This window comes from Ascaphus truei, chromosome 14 (genome assembly GCF_040206685.1).
Source record: "Ascaphus truei isolate aAscTru1 chromosome 14, aAscTru1.hap1, whole genome shotgun sequence".
NCBI lineage: Eukaryota > Metazoa > Chordata > Amphibia > Anura > Ascaphidae > Ascaphus > Ascaphus truei.
This window is the reverse complement of record NC_134496.1, coordinates 35,517,170-35,533,137: the sequence shown is the minus strand read 5'-3', so window position 1 is coordinate 35,533,137 and position 15,968 is coordinate 35,517,170. Positions and strand designations below refer to the sequence as shown.

General features: G+C 48.1%; 1 protein-coding gene across 1 annotated transcript in view; it reads right to left on the bottom strand.

The window, feature by feature from the left end:
• Positions 1-12,853, bottom strand: part of RNF13 (ring finger protein 13) — a 45,022-nt gene extending 32,169 nt beyond the window's left edge. The window contains exons 1-2 of the mRNA XM_075570429.1: positions 12,702-12,853; positions 3,178-3,309 (exon numbers count right to left, since the gene is read on the bottom strand). Coding sequence (XP_075426544.1) covers positions 3,178-3,309; positions 12,702-12,779 — 210 coding nt within the window. The 5' untranslated portion in view covers positions 12,780-12,853. The remainder of the gene's footprint in view (positions 1-3,177; positions 3,310-12,701) is intronic.
• Between the last annotated feature and the right edge of the window lie 3,115 nt (positions 12,854-15,968).

Here is a 15,968-nt window from a genome sequence, read left to right as displayed (position 1 = left end):
CTTGAGGTTATTATGATCTACAAGTACAATACTCTTTAATGAATAATACTTTCATGAACATTAAATACTGGGCTTTTGCGCAGTGTCAATTTAGCCAGGAAAAGGGATCCAGGTTGCTGCATGACAACTTGTTCAAATGACAGCAGCATTTATAATTGTGCTCAACCACACTAGATTCAGAGTATATTGCAATACTAGAAACAGCAAGGAGAAAAAACGGCGCAAAACCCAGTCAGAAAATAGAGAGATGCGTGTCCCAATAAATGTAGTATTTTTTCATTACTTTTAGGACACGCACCTCCCTATTTTCTGCATGGGTAGTGCTCAGTCTTTTCTCCTAGTTGCTTGTTCTTATATAGCGCTGTTAGTTTTACGTAGCGCTTTACAGAGACATTTTGCAGACACAGTCCCTGCCCCGTAGAGCTTACAATCTATGTTTTTGGTGCCTGAGGCACAGGGAGATAAGGTGACTTGCCCAAGGTCACAAGGAGCCGACACCGGGAATTGAACCAGGTTCCCCTGTTTCAAACTCAGTGCCAGTCAGTGTCTTTACTCACTGAGCCGCTCCTTCTCCTTGCTGTTTCCAGATTCTACTTTCAGCGGACTGCACACCAGGTACCTCAGGACACCAAGATTAACATTTGGATTCAAAGAAGGTCCACGTGAGTCACATGCTACCGATATTATTAAGGATCTGACCCTTGATATACACTAGCCAATTTTCTGGGCACAAGTTTGCGTTTGCATCTTGGGAACATTCCAGTTAGGTGTGTGGGTGATGATAAATTCCCTGTTATATACTCTATCAGTTACCGGACAGGTACCATGCACTGATATCTTCAAACAAAATGCAACAGATCTGTCTAGGATTCTCTGAGCACCACAAAGTTTTCCTGAACTTTAAATTGCAATACTAAGCTACACTTAGGCTTGGTTTTAACTCTGTTCTGACCTCTCACTTAAAGCTGCAGTTCAAGCAATGTCCTACGTGTTTTTTTTTTACATTTTTTTTAAAATAAATCAGTTCTGTGCTATGAGAAAATCCTTGTAGGCATTTAAAAAAAAAAAATTCTTAAGCCATTTTAATGTATTATAATGTAACAAGCATTTTTGTTTCTATAGCAACCATTTACAAACTCACATCCCCTTCCTCTTCTGAAACAGGCTCTGGCACACCCCTTTTTGAGCCCTGCCCTCTTTCCAGCAGTGCACCAAATTGTATCTAGTGACTGCCTGGTCACATGATCTCCCCCACAGAACTTTGCATCTTTGGTCCTCTTCTGCTGCACTGACAGCCATTTAGTGAACCCCCGAGCTGAATCTTCACTGATCGATCACAGGAGAACGGATCGATCTGCAACTTCGCTAATCACTTGTCAGTGTGCAGATTGTATTGATGCACATATCAGGACTATATTGGCTTTTAGCATTTCTTTAGGGATAGGGGCCCCTCTTAGGACCTGGTAAAAAAATTTTTAAAAAGAGTGAGTGAAGCAATGTTGCAATTTTTTTGTAATAGAGAGGTTAGAACAGTCACCTTGGCCTGGGATTGTGTTTGGTTTTAGCCCTCTGATAACATAGGCCACTACCGCTACAATGATAAACTCGCTCAGTGCTTTCTGAATCGCACTATTTAGTTTGGGTAACGTGATGGAGCTCCGAATACAAATTTGGTGGATCTGGAGCGGTAGGGTTCTGGGCAGGGTTATTGCCCTCAGAGGAAACTATAGAACTTATGGAACTCTTTTAATATTAATTTCGGATTTGACGTCGCCGGAACTTTGTCTGATGGCCTGGATATTTCTGGCCTGGATCTTATTGTTACATTTTTTTGGTTAGCATGGGGTCCGGTTTGCTCCCTTTTTCATAAAACCTTTGGTTGGTCCTGCTCAACGCCTTTTCAGTGGAATCAGTTTCCCCTCTAACTTCAGTGAGCTCGGACAGGCGTTTGTGGACTCTCTCTCCAATTAGTTTAGTTGATGTGTAAGGGAGTTTATTTTCTTGTTACAATGTCTTTTACTATTTTAATTAGAGTCCCCCTTGTGGTGGCTTTGTGAGATATCCACAGTAGGGCTGGTGATAGGCAAGTGTCTTATTTTTTAAAGTGTTTTAATTATGTACCCACTTCAAGGAGAACTTCTGGCACGTTCAACAGGGAGTTACAGCCTCCATGTTCTTGGGAGATTTGGAAGGACAAAGCCTTTTAGACTGGGTTCGACAAGGGCAAGGAAATGTTATGGCTTTGCGAGATTGTAACTAACAGGACAATATGTTTGGGGTGGGGTGGAGAAGAACGTACAGTCTCTTTCTTTGTGATGTGTCAAGGTGTCTATCATGGTTCCACTTTGGAGCCTATTACAGTAGTCTGGAATCTCTGTTGGGCAATCAAGTCGAACCCTGGTCAGTATTTTTAAAAGTTCTGTCTATTTATGCTCTTTTTAATGCATTTTTGATTCACTAAGCTTCATTGGTTTCCTATAACAGCCATTTAGGAAGCCACAGCACTTCCTCTTTCGAAATAGTCAGCCATATTGGGATGCCCTGGGAAGCAGGATCTGTGCTGATCGATCGGCAGATTCGATAACTGAATTGATTGTAAGTTAGAGGCAATGCAAATTTTTTTTATACACATTTTTTAAATATTTGTGGTTGAACCAGGGGGGTTCTGGAGCTGAAACCCATTAATTTCAGCTCCGGTGACCCTCTGCTTACTGAGACACTTACCTGTGAATTAGGTGCCGGAAGCCGCTATCCTCAGCAAGCAGGGTTCACAATATGTCCCATATTCAGAGATCTCAGGCTCTGCGGGCCAATAAGAAGCTGTGTGGTCGTGGGTGTGGCTTCCTAATGGCCAATGTGACACGGGAGCATCAAAAGTTGAAAGCCCTGCTTGCTGACCCGGAGCAGCTACTGTGGTGGTAAGAATCTTTGAATGTAGGAGTTCCCCAGAACTGAAATGAATTGGGTTCAGTTGCAGGGAACCCCTGCTCAGTTCTAAATAAAAAAAAAAAAAAAAATTGCCAGCTTGTATTGCTCCTTTAAGCAACAGCTGTATCTATTAAACCGGAAAAGATCCAATGCCATTTTAAGATGGTTTTCACCGCTCCAGTGTTGGGGGGAGAGAGGGGGTACGATTCACATTGCAGAGGTACTGGAGAGAGATTCTGTTGTACTTACAGCTGCAATGTCGGCTTCCACAGGCAAAAGATAAATGAAAGCGAAGACCTGGAACATCAAAAGGCTACAGAGGTGTTTGGCCGAAAGAAGCCACATCTTGAACGTCTCCATTTTTCCTCGATGTCCAAACACCTGAAATCACAAACACAGTATATGGGCTTTCCTGCTGAAGGTACCGCGGTTAATAGGAGGTCTGGCAGAAGGAAAAATCCTGAAACAAACAGCTTTGAAATATTCCTGGGGCCTTTACTGACATACTCGTAATATTATTAATTCCTCAGGAATTCTGCACACCAAAATAAAATCAGCAAATATGTATCAGAGACCAAATCATCAATACATATCATAGATCAGCTAGAATCTACTACTTATTATAGTGTTAATCAAGGAAATGTATTTGCCCAAGATCACACAAAGTGGCATTATATCCACAGCCTTTTGTATTCAAGTCCAACCCTTAATTAAAGCATGTTCCAGTTTGCCCTTAAGCATAGCATGAGAAACTGACAGGACCCCAATAAAGTCACAATGGTACTAAAGGGTCTTGTGATACTTTCAAAAAGCCTATTGAAAATTGTTCAGGACAGTAAACAATACGCTTTCTTGCCATAGTTTTACTACTTCAATATCTTTTTTTTTGTTTTTATTTAACCAGGCACACGCCAGAAGGCAAATCATAATGTCACACTATAGGTCACTACAGGGTCACATGCAGGTAACGTAACTCCAGCGTGCCTTCCTGACATAAAAGCCATTCGCAACAAAGGCCATGCAATTCAAAGAGGAACAATTATGGCTTCAGACAATTTTATTAACTATTATAAAAAAGGAGGGTGCAGGACAAAAAACACTTTCTTGGCTAATGACCTAATTAAAAGCGTGGAAACCAGTAACTGCACGTACCCACAGACAGGGATGAACAGAGACCGCAGGAGCAGCTTCCGCGCACTGCCTTTGTGAGCAACACAAAAGAGCATCTATAGGGTGTAAATAAGTGAATGGCAAGCAAGAGTATAAGTGGTGCTATTATAAGCACAATAACAATACAGTCCTGCTTCGCACATATGTTGGAGAAGCAATGCATTTAATAAGAGCTGTTCTCATACGGATCGCCAATGGTGGTCTATGAATCTACAGGAAATTTACTTCAGGCTCTTCTAACACTGTCAGCAGATCAATGCTGAACGCTGGTGCGTGAGGGGCTGTTTATTCATGTAATATATAGTTAGTAGAGCAAAATGGCCGCACACACACCGTGAAGTCCCCATTAGAAGGCATTCATGATGCATGGTACAGGGAGTTATATGCAAGTCAATATAGATCACAATGGTGATCTGGAATACCAGTACAACACAGTAATCGTGTTTTTAAAAATAAAATAAAAAAAGGGGTAATTTATATCCAAAGGACAGTGGCGGATTTCCCATTAGGCCCGGGCCACAAAAATGACCGCCCCCATATACTTTTGTCGCGCTCTCTGGCCTGATGGGAAGTCATTTAGCTGTTGCGTCCGCCTCCTAACCTGCAATACCCCCTCCTCCTCCTGAACCACAGTGTCAAATGATGCCGGGGACGTCACAGCGTCTCATTGCCATGGCAACGCGACGGCACGTTGGTAACATCCGCAGCGTCATTTGACGCTGCGGTTCAGGACGACGACGGAGGGACGGCAGGTAAGGAGGCGACCACAACAGCTGTGCCTAGGGGAGGCGGATTTTGAAATCCGCCGCTGCCAAACAGCAAACATAAGCCCGACCTTTCGGTCCCCAAGGGGAGCCCTGAAGAAGGTCCACCTTGGAACAGAAACACCAGGCTTAGGTTTGCTCTTTGGACATAATAAAGTAGCCTTTTTTGCATTCATACATACGATCAAAGCAAAGTTACATGGTGATCCTTCCTAAAACAAATTAATTCTGAAGTATCCCTGTAATAGATATTCAGCCGTGCAAGATGTCCACCATTATGGTGCATCATTAAGATAGGCTACATAGCTTTTAGAGTTTGAGAATTAAATATCAGTTTTGTCATAGGATTGAGTGTTACAGCTACATATCACTTACATATATGTGCGCACACGTGAACTGGCAACAATATCAATATTTGCAAAAAGCACAGCTCAGATAATGCAAAATGACCTTGTGCCGAGTGATAAAATGCACAATGCAGATAAAACATGGGCCTGTTAGCTCTTACCACTGAAAGTCAGGGAGAGAAAGGAACAAGCTTTATTGTATTAACCCACACCAGTTTTCTGCATGACCCACTAACTAAAGTTATAAGCGCAAAGAAAAAACAAGTTTCCAGTTGTGCTTGCTGTAGGTCACAGGATATGATTTCACGAGGTAAGTTTAGCTGGAAGCATAAAAACGGAAGGATTTTTTTTCGTTATTTATGTCAGAAAGGGTCACTAGCATTAGTGAAGGGTTACGTAATGGCTCAATCAGCTTTTTTCTTACTGCAATGCACTAAAGGGCTTATGCAGTGGTAAGCTCACCGAAGCATAGAGGGTCGTGTGCAGCTTTGTGAATAAGACATTACATAGTATTCTAATTAGTCTAAAGATACAAAAAATGATGTGGATGTTAACCTCTGTTCAATATGGTATGAATTGGGGAAATATACTGTTTACAACATATTCCATTCAGGTAAATGAAAGTTGATGCAAGTTTAAGTGTGAGCTCTCCCACTCCCTGGGGCGGCAGAGACAATCCAAGCGCTCCACCACCCCCCCCCCCCCCCCCACGTGCGATTTTGGGAGAAAATAGAAGTTATGCAACACACAAACGATAAGGGTATTAAGCAAATTTCAGAGCAAGAAATAGCATCCTGCCATCTACCAATGGAAGGTCAATTATGGTCACCTGCTGGCTTAGACTTGCTACATCCTAGTTATGTCCAGCCAATGACACCGCTAGAAGCAAGTCTTATGCGTGAAGCCATGTGAGAGGTTTCAGAGACCCCCTTACAGTCTCTGCCAACTCTGACACCAGGGCAGAGTGCGTCTCTCCAATGCTTATGAGGGAATAATGAGGGGCACATTGTTGATGCCTTACAAAATAAAGTTTGCTTCTTTGTGTTTTATCTTTGGATTTGCTTTGATAAGCAAATGAAAAAAAAAAATGAAAATAGCAAAGAGAAAACACCATTTACATTTTGGGAGATCAAACCTTAAACCAACCTGCCATAACTGATACACTGTTTGAGAACAATTATTTCCCACGTCAAACTCAGTTATTGTTCCATCTGTGCCTTAAAAACCAGAAACTGCCGAGCTCCACCTCCCGAAAATAACCTTGATGCTAAGCAACGATAAACAGCAACAGAATGCTGCACTTACAAATCCAGATTGCTTGGGAAGGGCATGTTTAGCAACCACATACGACGAACATGACAGATCTAGCAGGGATCTCCATGCTGCTGCTAATTCAAATGATAATTTCTTAGAAGTTTCGGGTGGGTGTCAGCGTTTATGGAGATACTCAGCACGAATACATGGTGCCGCATTATTACCAGAATGCTGGTTTTATACCAAGCCGAAGGAAAAATATTCGATATGTTTGAGATCAATAAAACAAGAACAGTTTCACTTAACTCGCAAAATAAAATTACAACATTCTGAATGTATTGCGTTGAGTGGCTGTCGGTCAAGGAAGTGAAACCCCTCCTACGTTTACGCTTATGTTTGGAAATGGTCTAAAAAAATTCTATTATTTATAAACGCAAGGCATCGGTTACCCAGATTTATCCTTTAGATATGTGCCCAACTGATAACTTTTGGTCCTTGGAGGGACTCCTCCATATATCCCATCGGCGCCAAAATGATCGCAGCACCATAGCGTCACAGATTTCAGATCACCAAGACCACAGACATGATCACTAATAAGTGAGGACATGCTGTAACCCCACCCGATTTCAGAAACAGAATCGACTCCAGAAACAAGCACTCTAGGCATGATATCCACTAAACATCACTCACGTACTCCTGTGACAAACTTAACCCATTCACCAACCTCAAGGAAACGTGACAGGATGAGGCAAAAAGACGAAATTGTGCAACAGTAAAATGTACAGAAGATTCCTCAAGAACCATCTTTTGAGTAATAACTAATAACCCTGTCTGCCCATGGTGCAAGATTGAGGTTACAAGAAAATGTCAGTCTCTTATTTTTTCCTTACTGGTTTAAATTAAATTAATGTAAGGTATGATTTCCTAGCGTTAGGTTATTAACCTTTTTGACTGACTTTAAACATCTCAACAGGAACTTTAGACAGAAAATGCAACACATACTACTCTTGTTCAGTGGGAAGTGGTCTTACCAAGCAAAACATTGATCACCACGTTTATGTGATCAGAAACAATTTATAAAGCAGCTGTGAAAAAACTACAACAGTAAAAGAAGCCACCAAGTTGCCTTAAAAAAAAAATTTTTTAAATAATTATTCTACTTGTTTAAACCTTAAAATATCCAAGTATTCTACACGAAGGTAAACAGTGACATTTTATTATATGCTCATATTACTAAAAGGCACAGCCAACAGTATGTGGAGAAACCCGCTAGACCTCTCGGTGCAACACTTTACAGAAATGTGCCCATAGAAGATATGGATCTGCAGAAATAACCCTAAATTGCCAAGCAAGACATATTTACTACCCAGAAGAACAGGTCCAAACTGGGGGCATGCAAGCGGGCACTAAAATAATTTAATAAACTTCTACGTAAGAGATATATGATGTAGATGTATATTATATATTATTCGTTTATGATAATTACATCAGTTGAATTGCTTCTGCCTTCTTTAGTATTCAATTTTAGGCTTGCGACGCCTCAGCAACAATATGTATTGTATCCCTAAAGCAGTGGTTTCTAACCTTGTTTTTGGTTAAGGAACCCTAAAATTATATTGTGAAATTCTGCAGAAAACCAACTTTCTCTAATAGCGCGTCTGAGATCAGATGCATTGTAAGGAACCCCAACCCTCTCTAATAGCGCATCTGTGATCAGATGCATTTAAAGGAACCCCAACCCTCTCTAATAGCCTTGGGTCACTAAGAGGCGGTACAGAGACACTTCAGCTTCCCCAACTTTACTTCAATCACTATTCCATTCCTATTATTCAAAAGAGTGTACTTTAGAGTAGAAATGATATGCTATATTTATAAAAATAAAAAAAAAAGGTATTTTAACAATGTGCCTCAAACAATGTTTGCCCTTGATAGTCAAGGTTTAGCATTCATTATGACAACGCTGCACATATCTGCAGTAAAGGCTGCTCTCACAGACCACAGCTATAATGAAAAAACACGGCCCTATCAAGATAATACTATTATGTTATAACAACAATATATTTCAGGATATAAACCTGATTATAATTTCATCTCTATGGCTCCTTGCCCTCCTTTCAAACTCACTACAGGCAGTCCACGTTTTACAACGCTTCGTTTTACAACGAATGGCTTATCCAACACTACTGTATGCAATACATACCTATGTTCATTTTTACAACGCCAAAACGGCTAATCCAACGCTCTTACGACGCTTTGCAAAGTTGTTTATATGTACATAATATATATATATATATATATATATATATATTATACTATATATATATATATATTATACTATATAATATATTATATTTTTATATTACATTATACATTATGAGATATATATATATATATATATATAATTATATATATAATTATATATCTCTATATATAATTATATATCTCTATATATCTCTATATATATATCTCTATATATATATCTCTATATATATATCTCTATATATATATCTCTATATATATATCTCTATATATATATATATATATATATATATATATATATATATATATATATATATAATACAGTATATGCACTACATAATTTATGTGTGTGCTGCATATCTTATTGCCTGCATAAAATATTTTGTGTATTTTAGCATTAAAAATGCCTTCAGGAACGGAACCTTTCATTTAAACAGTGTTCCTATGGGAAAACGTGTTTCGCTATCCAACGCCATTTTGAGTAACGCATTGTGACGGATAACCGAGGACTGCCTGTAGCTGTAAGGGATCACCATCAGTAGTAAAGTAGGGTTATTTGATGGGAGTTCCTGTTGGTCCCATCAATGACGTGCATTACTACAGGACCTCTTAGCAGCACTATGTGCCGTCAAAGCATAAGGCTTTGGTCCCGCTGCGTCCGGCGGCGCGCGCAACTAACCATGTGATGGTGTTGTCCCGAGCCGGTCCCAGTCCCCCCTCTCTGCACGGCTCACTACACGCTGTGACGCGTCAGCCGCCAGGGGATGCAAGAGAATTGCGATCCCGAGCGGTGACGCGTCACGTGGTGCGCTAGTGAGCCAATCAGCGGCGGGAGCTGTCAGAGCTTCCCCACCTCCAAAAAGGTAGGGGGGGGGGAAAGAGAGAGAGAGAGAGTGTGTGAGAGTGTGTGTGTTTACCTTCCGGCAGCAACACCCTCCTGCAGCCCGGGAGACCGACCCCCGCTGCAGCCATCCGCTGGGAGGAGGGGTTATCGGACGGGAGCTGGGCATGTGGAGGGGGGGTTATCGGAGGGGAGCTGGGCATGTGGAGGGGGGGTTATCGGAGGGGAGCTGGGCATGTGGAGGGGGGGTTATCGGAGGGGAGCTGGGCATGTGGAGGGGGGGTTATCGGAGGGGAGCTGGGCATGTGGAGGGGGGGTTATCGGACGGGAGCTGGGCATGTGGAGGGGGGTTATCGGACGGGAGTTGGCATGTGGAGGGGGGGGTTATCGGACGGGAGCTGCGCAGAGGGCATGTGGAGGGGTGGAGGAGTAGGACGGAGAGCGAGGGCATGTTGGGGGTCCCTCCTGCAGCCCGGGAGACCCCCGCTGCAGCCCTCCGCTCAAACCACGCCCCCGCACCCGCTCCCTATAGACCGCATATAGCAGTCAAGTGCCTCTCCACGCGCCGCCTGTCTGCAGTGCGGGCGCGTGGTCTGAGGCAGCGGGGCCTTAGCCTAAGACGCCCATCAACAGTGTGCAGATAACAACTGTATTCTGGCCCGCTGTGCCACCAAAACCTATGGATCACAACAACTGCACAGCCACATTTAACCATGTCAATACAAGAGAGAACTACAATGCATGAATGGACTAAGCACTAAGAGAGCTAAAGACGCCCTTTGTTAACTTAGCAGACAATTTAAATGCCCTTGTGCTGTAAAATTCATGATATGTCACCACCTCTGATGCCCTTAGAAGCCTTCACCCAGAACTAATCATCATCTGTATTGTTTTTATCAGTGGTTTTCAAGAGGGGTTTCTAGGAAGCCTCGGGGTCCCTGCAAATTTCAGGTCATTTGAAAACTACCAAATACAGAAGAATTTACAATGCATCTGATCTCAGACGCGCTATTAGAGAGGGTTGGGGTTCCTCACAATGCATCTGATCTCAGAAGCGCTATTAGAGAGGGTTGGGGTTCCTCACAATGCATCTGATCTCAGAAGCGCTATTAGAGAGGGTTGGGGTTCCTCACAATGCATCTGATCTCAGAAGCGCTATTAGAGAGGGTTGGGGTTCTACAGAATTCCACAATATACTGTAATTATAGGGTTACTTATTAAAAAAAAAAAAGTTGAAACCACCGGCTTATATGGCTGTAACCCTCAGGTGTCAGAAATAGGGGTTGACACTACCCAAGGAGAGATCAGGAGCCACCCTTACTGGTCCCTGAAATGCGTTGCCACCCTCCCTGGCAGCGAGAAATTTAAAGATATAGGACAGCAATTCTGAACCGGACACAGAAAATTTGTTCTCAAAAGCACCTTCATATATGTTGATCAGTTAAAAACACACAGCAAAAAACATATGAAAACACCTTCAGCACTGCAAGTTCTGACTGCGGCCCATATTCACTTAGCGGTCCTATTCCTGCTTAAGGCACCTCCACTTGAATGGCCATAATGCATCTTAAGAGTAGCACTGCTTAGTAACTATGGTCCTAAATGACAAGAGTCCAACATGTGGTTAGGAAGTATATCAGGTCAAAGGGTTACCATCCTATATATACCACCAGGGTCTCCGCCTACACAGCCCCAGGATGTTATAGGTCATATTAGGGAGACTGTTGATGGGGGAGGTGCCACCCTCTTCCATAGGCATGCCTTATTATTAGAGCATTTTTATCAAGGAGAAAGTGGCAACATAGTTACAGCTGCTGTCTAAACATCAGGGAATCCATCTTGATCCCTAGGGAGGCTTGGGGAGCCCACCAGGTGATGCAGATAGCAGGGACAGTCAGGTGATGAGACACCATCCCCAGGGGGGATATACTGAGCCCCCAGGGGGGGGGGGATATACTGAGCCCCCAGGGGGGGGGGGGGATATACTGAGCCCCCAGGGGGGGGGGATATACTGAGCCCCCAGGGGGGGGGGATATACTGAGCCCCCAGGGGGGGGGGGGATATACTGAGCCCCCAGGGGGGGGGGATATACTGAGCCCCCAGGGGGGGGGGATATACTGAGCCCCCAGGGGGGGGGATATACTGAGCCCCCAGGGGGGGGGGATATACTGAGCCCCCAGGGGGGGGGGATATACTGAGCCCCCAGGGAGGGGGATATACTGAGCCCCATGGGGGGGGGGGATATACTGAGCCCCCAGGGGGGGGGGGATATACTGAGCCCCCGGGGGGGGGATACTGAGCCCTCAGGGGGGGGGGGGATTTACTGAGCCCCAGGGGGGGGAGGGATATACTGAGCCCCCATGGGGGGAGGGATATACTGAGCCCCCATGGGGGGAGGGATATACTGAGCCCCCAGGGGGGGGGATATACTGAGCCCCCAGGGGGGGGGGATATACTGAGCCCCCAGGGGGGGGGGGGATATACTGAGCCCCCAGGGAGGGGGATATACTGAGCCCCATGGGGGGGGGATATACTGAGCCCCCAGGGGGGGGGGATATACTGAGCCCCCAGGGGGGGGGGATATACTGAGCCCCCGGGGGGGGGGGGATATACTGAGCCCCCGGGGGGGGGATATACTGAGCCCCCGGGGGGGGGATATACTGAGCCCCCGGGGGGGGGATACTGAGCCCTCAGGGGGGGGGGGATTTACTGAGCCCCCGGGGGGGGGGGATATACTGAGCCCCCATGGGGGGAGGGATATACTGAGCCCCAGGGGGGGGAGGGATATACTGAGCCCCGGGGGGGGGGGTGTTATACTGAGCCCCGGGGGGGGGTGTTATACTGAGCCCAAGGGGGGGGTGATATACTCAGCCCCCGGGGGGGGGGGATATACTGAGCCCCCAGGGAGGGGGATATACTGAGCCCCTAGGGGGGGTGTATACTGAGCCCCCAGTGGGGAGGGGGATATACTGAGCCCCCAGTGGAGAGGGATATACTGAGCCCCTAGGGGGGGGGTATACTGAGCCCCCAGGGGAAGTTATATCAGCTAATCCTTTCCATGAGCTCATGGGGCAGGTGGAGGGCGGTGAGTGACCCAGGGTGGAGGGACACCACCCTGACACACGGCCTCTCGGTTACCTGGCTTCGGGACAGCGGGGAGGGAGAGGCCGGAGGAGACGCAGCTACACCGGATCCATGGCCGCCCCGAGCTCTCATTAGCGCCAGCCAGCCAGGGAAGCGATACCCCGCCTCCCATCACCTCCCATTCGCTGCACCGGAGGCACTGGGGGAAGGGGATTGGTCGGATTGAATGTCAGTCAGCAACTCAAGCCCAATATCTCTGGTAGGCAGGTTTGTAGCGGCTGGGCACGTGATGTAGCAGCATGGGAAGAGGGAAGGGAGGAGAGAGAGAGGGGGTGGGGGGCATGGAGGAGGGGGTGGGGGGCATGGAGAGGGGGTGGGGGGCATGGAGAGGGGGTGGGGGGCATGGAGAGGGGGTGGGGGCATGGAGAGGGGGTGGGGGGCATGGAGAGGGTAAGGGGGGGCATGGAGAGGGTAAGGGGGGGCATGGAGAGGGTAAGGGGGGGCAGAGATGAGTGACAGCGAGTGCAAGGAGGGAGTACAGTAGGGGCTGGTGTAGAGGTTTTAAGAAATCAGGGGACAGATGGAAAGGGGGAAGAGGCAGGGACATAGAGAGTGAGGGGCACAGGAAGGGACAGATAGTGAGGGGACACAGGAAGGGACAGATAGTGGGGGGGCACAGGAAGGGACAGAGTGAGGGGGCACAGGAAGGGATAGAGAGCGTGAGGGGGCACAGGAAGGGACATAGAGAGTGAGGGGGCACAGGAGAGGACAGAGAGAGTGAGGGGGCACAGGAGAGGACAGAGAGAGTGAGGGGGCACAGGAGAGGACAGAGAGAGTGAGGGGGCACAGGAGAGGACAGAGAGAGTGAGGGGGCACAGGAGAGGACAGAGAGAGTGAGGGGGCACAGGAGAGGACAGAGAGAGTGAGGGGGCACAGGAGAGGACAGAGAGAGTGAGGGGGCACAGGAGAGGACAGAGAGTGAGGGGGCACAGGAGAGGACAGAGAGAGTGAGGGGGCACAGGAAGGGACAGAGAGAGTGAGGGGGCACAGGAAGGGACAGAGAGTGAGGGGGTACAGGAAGGGATAGAGAGTGAGGGGGCACTGGAAGGGACAGAGAGAGTGAGGGGGCACAGGAAGGGATAGAGAGTGAGGGGGCACAGGAAGGGATAGAGAGTGAGGGGGCACAGGAAGGGATAGAGAGTGAGGGGGCACAGGAAGGAACAGAGAGAGTGAGGGGGCACAGGAAGTGACAGAGAGAGTGAGGGGGCACAGGAGAGGACAGAGAGAGTGAGGGGGCACAGGAGAGGACAGAGAGAGTGAGGGAGCACAGGAAGGGACAGAGAGTGAGGGGACACAGGAGAGGACAGAGAGAGTGAGGGGGCACAGGAGAGGACAGAGAGAGTGAGGGGGCACAGGAGAGGACAGAGAGAGTGAGGGCACAGGAAGGGACAGAGAGAGTGAGGGGGCACAGGAAGGGACAGAGTGAGGGGGCACAGGAAGGGACAGAGAGAGTGAGGGGGCACAGGAAGGGACAGAGAGAGAGGGGGCACAGGAAGGGACAGGGAGTGAGGGGGCACAGGAAGGGATAGAGTGAGGGGGCACAGGAAGGGATAGAGAGAGTGAGGGGGCACAGGAAGGGACAGAGAGAGTGAGGGGGCACAGGAGAGGACAGAGAGAGTGAGGGGGCGCAGGAGAGGACAGAGAGAGTGAGGGGGCACAGGAGAGGACAGAGAGAGTGAGGGGGCGCAGGAGAGGACAGAGAGAGTGAGGGGGCGCAGGAGAGGACAGAGAGAGTGAGGGGGCACAGGAAGAGACAGAGTGAGGGGGCACAGGAGAGGACAGAGAGAGTGAGGTGGCACAGGAGAGGACAGAGAGAGTGAGGGGGCACAGGAAGGGACAGAGAGAATGAGGGGGCACAGGAAGGGACAGAGAGTGAGGGGGTACATGAAGGGATAGAGAATGAGGGGGCACTGGAAGGGACAAAGAGAGTGAGGGGGCACAGGAAGTGACAGAGAGTGAGGGGGCACAGGAAGGGATAGAGAGTGAGGGGGCACTGGAAGGGACAGAGAGAGTGAGGGGGCACAGGAAGGGACAGAGAGAGTGAGGGGGCACAGGAAGTGACAGAGAGAGTGAGGGGGTACAGGAGAGGACAGAGAGAGTGAGGGGGCACAGGAGAGGACAGAGAGTGAGGGGACACAGGAGGACAGAGAGAGTGAGGGGGCACAGGAGAGGACAGAGAGAGTGAGGGGGCACAGGAAGGGACAGAGAGAGTGAGGGGGCACAGGAAGGGACAGAGAGTGAGGGGGCACAGGAAGGGACAGAGAGAGTGAAGGGGGCACAGGAAGGGACAGAGAGTGAGGGGGCACAGGAAGGGACAGAGAGAGTGAGGGGGCACAGGAGAGGACAGAGAGAGTGAGGGTGCACAGGAAGGGACAGAGTGAGGAGGCACAGGAGAGGACAGAAAGAGTGAGGGGGCACAGGAGAGGACAGAGAGTGAGGGGGCACAGGAGATGACAGAGAGAGTGAGGGGGCACAGGAGAGGACAGAAAGAGTGAGGGGGCACAGGAGAGGACAGAGAGTGAGGGGGCACATGGGATGACAGAGAGAGTGAGGGGGCACAGGAGAGGACAGAGAGATTTAGGGGGCACAGGAAGGGACAGAGAGATTGAGGGGGCACAGGAAGGGACAGAGAGAGTGAGGGGGCACAGGAAGGGACAGAGAGAGTGAGGGGGCACCGGAGAGGACAGAGAGAGTGAGGGGGCACAGGAAGGGACAGAGAGTGAGGGGGCACAGGAAGGGACAGAGAGTGAGGGGGCACAGGAGAGGACAGAGAGAGTGAGGGGGCACAGGAAGGGACAGAGAGAGTGAGGGGGCACCAGAGAGGACAGAGAATGTGAGGGGGCACAGGAAGGGACAGAGAGTGAGGGAGCACAGGAAGGGACAGAGTGTGAGGGGGCACAGGAAGAGACAGAGAGAGTGAGGGGGCACAGGAAGGGACAGAGAGTGAGGCGGCACAGAAAGGGACAGAGATTGATGGGGCACAGGAGAGGACAGAGAGAGTGAGGGGGCACAGGAAGGGACAGAGAGTGAGGGAGCACAGGAGAGGACAGAGTGAGGGGCACAGGAAGAGACAGAGAGAGGGGACACAGGGAGGACAGAGAGAGTGAGGGGGCACAGGAAGGGACAGAGTGAGGGGGCACAGGAAGGGACAGAGAGTGAGGGGGCACAGGAGAGGACAGAGTGAGGGGCACAGGAAGAGACAGAGAGAGGGGACACAGGGAGGACAGAGAGAGTGATGGGGCACAGGAAGGGACATAGAGG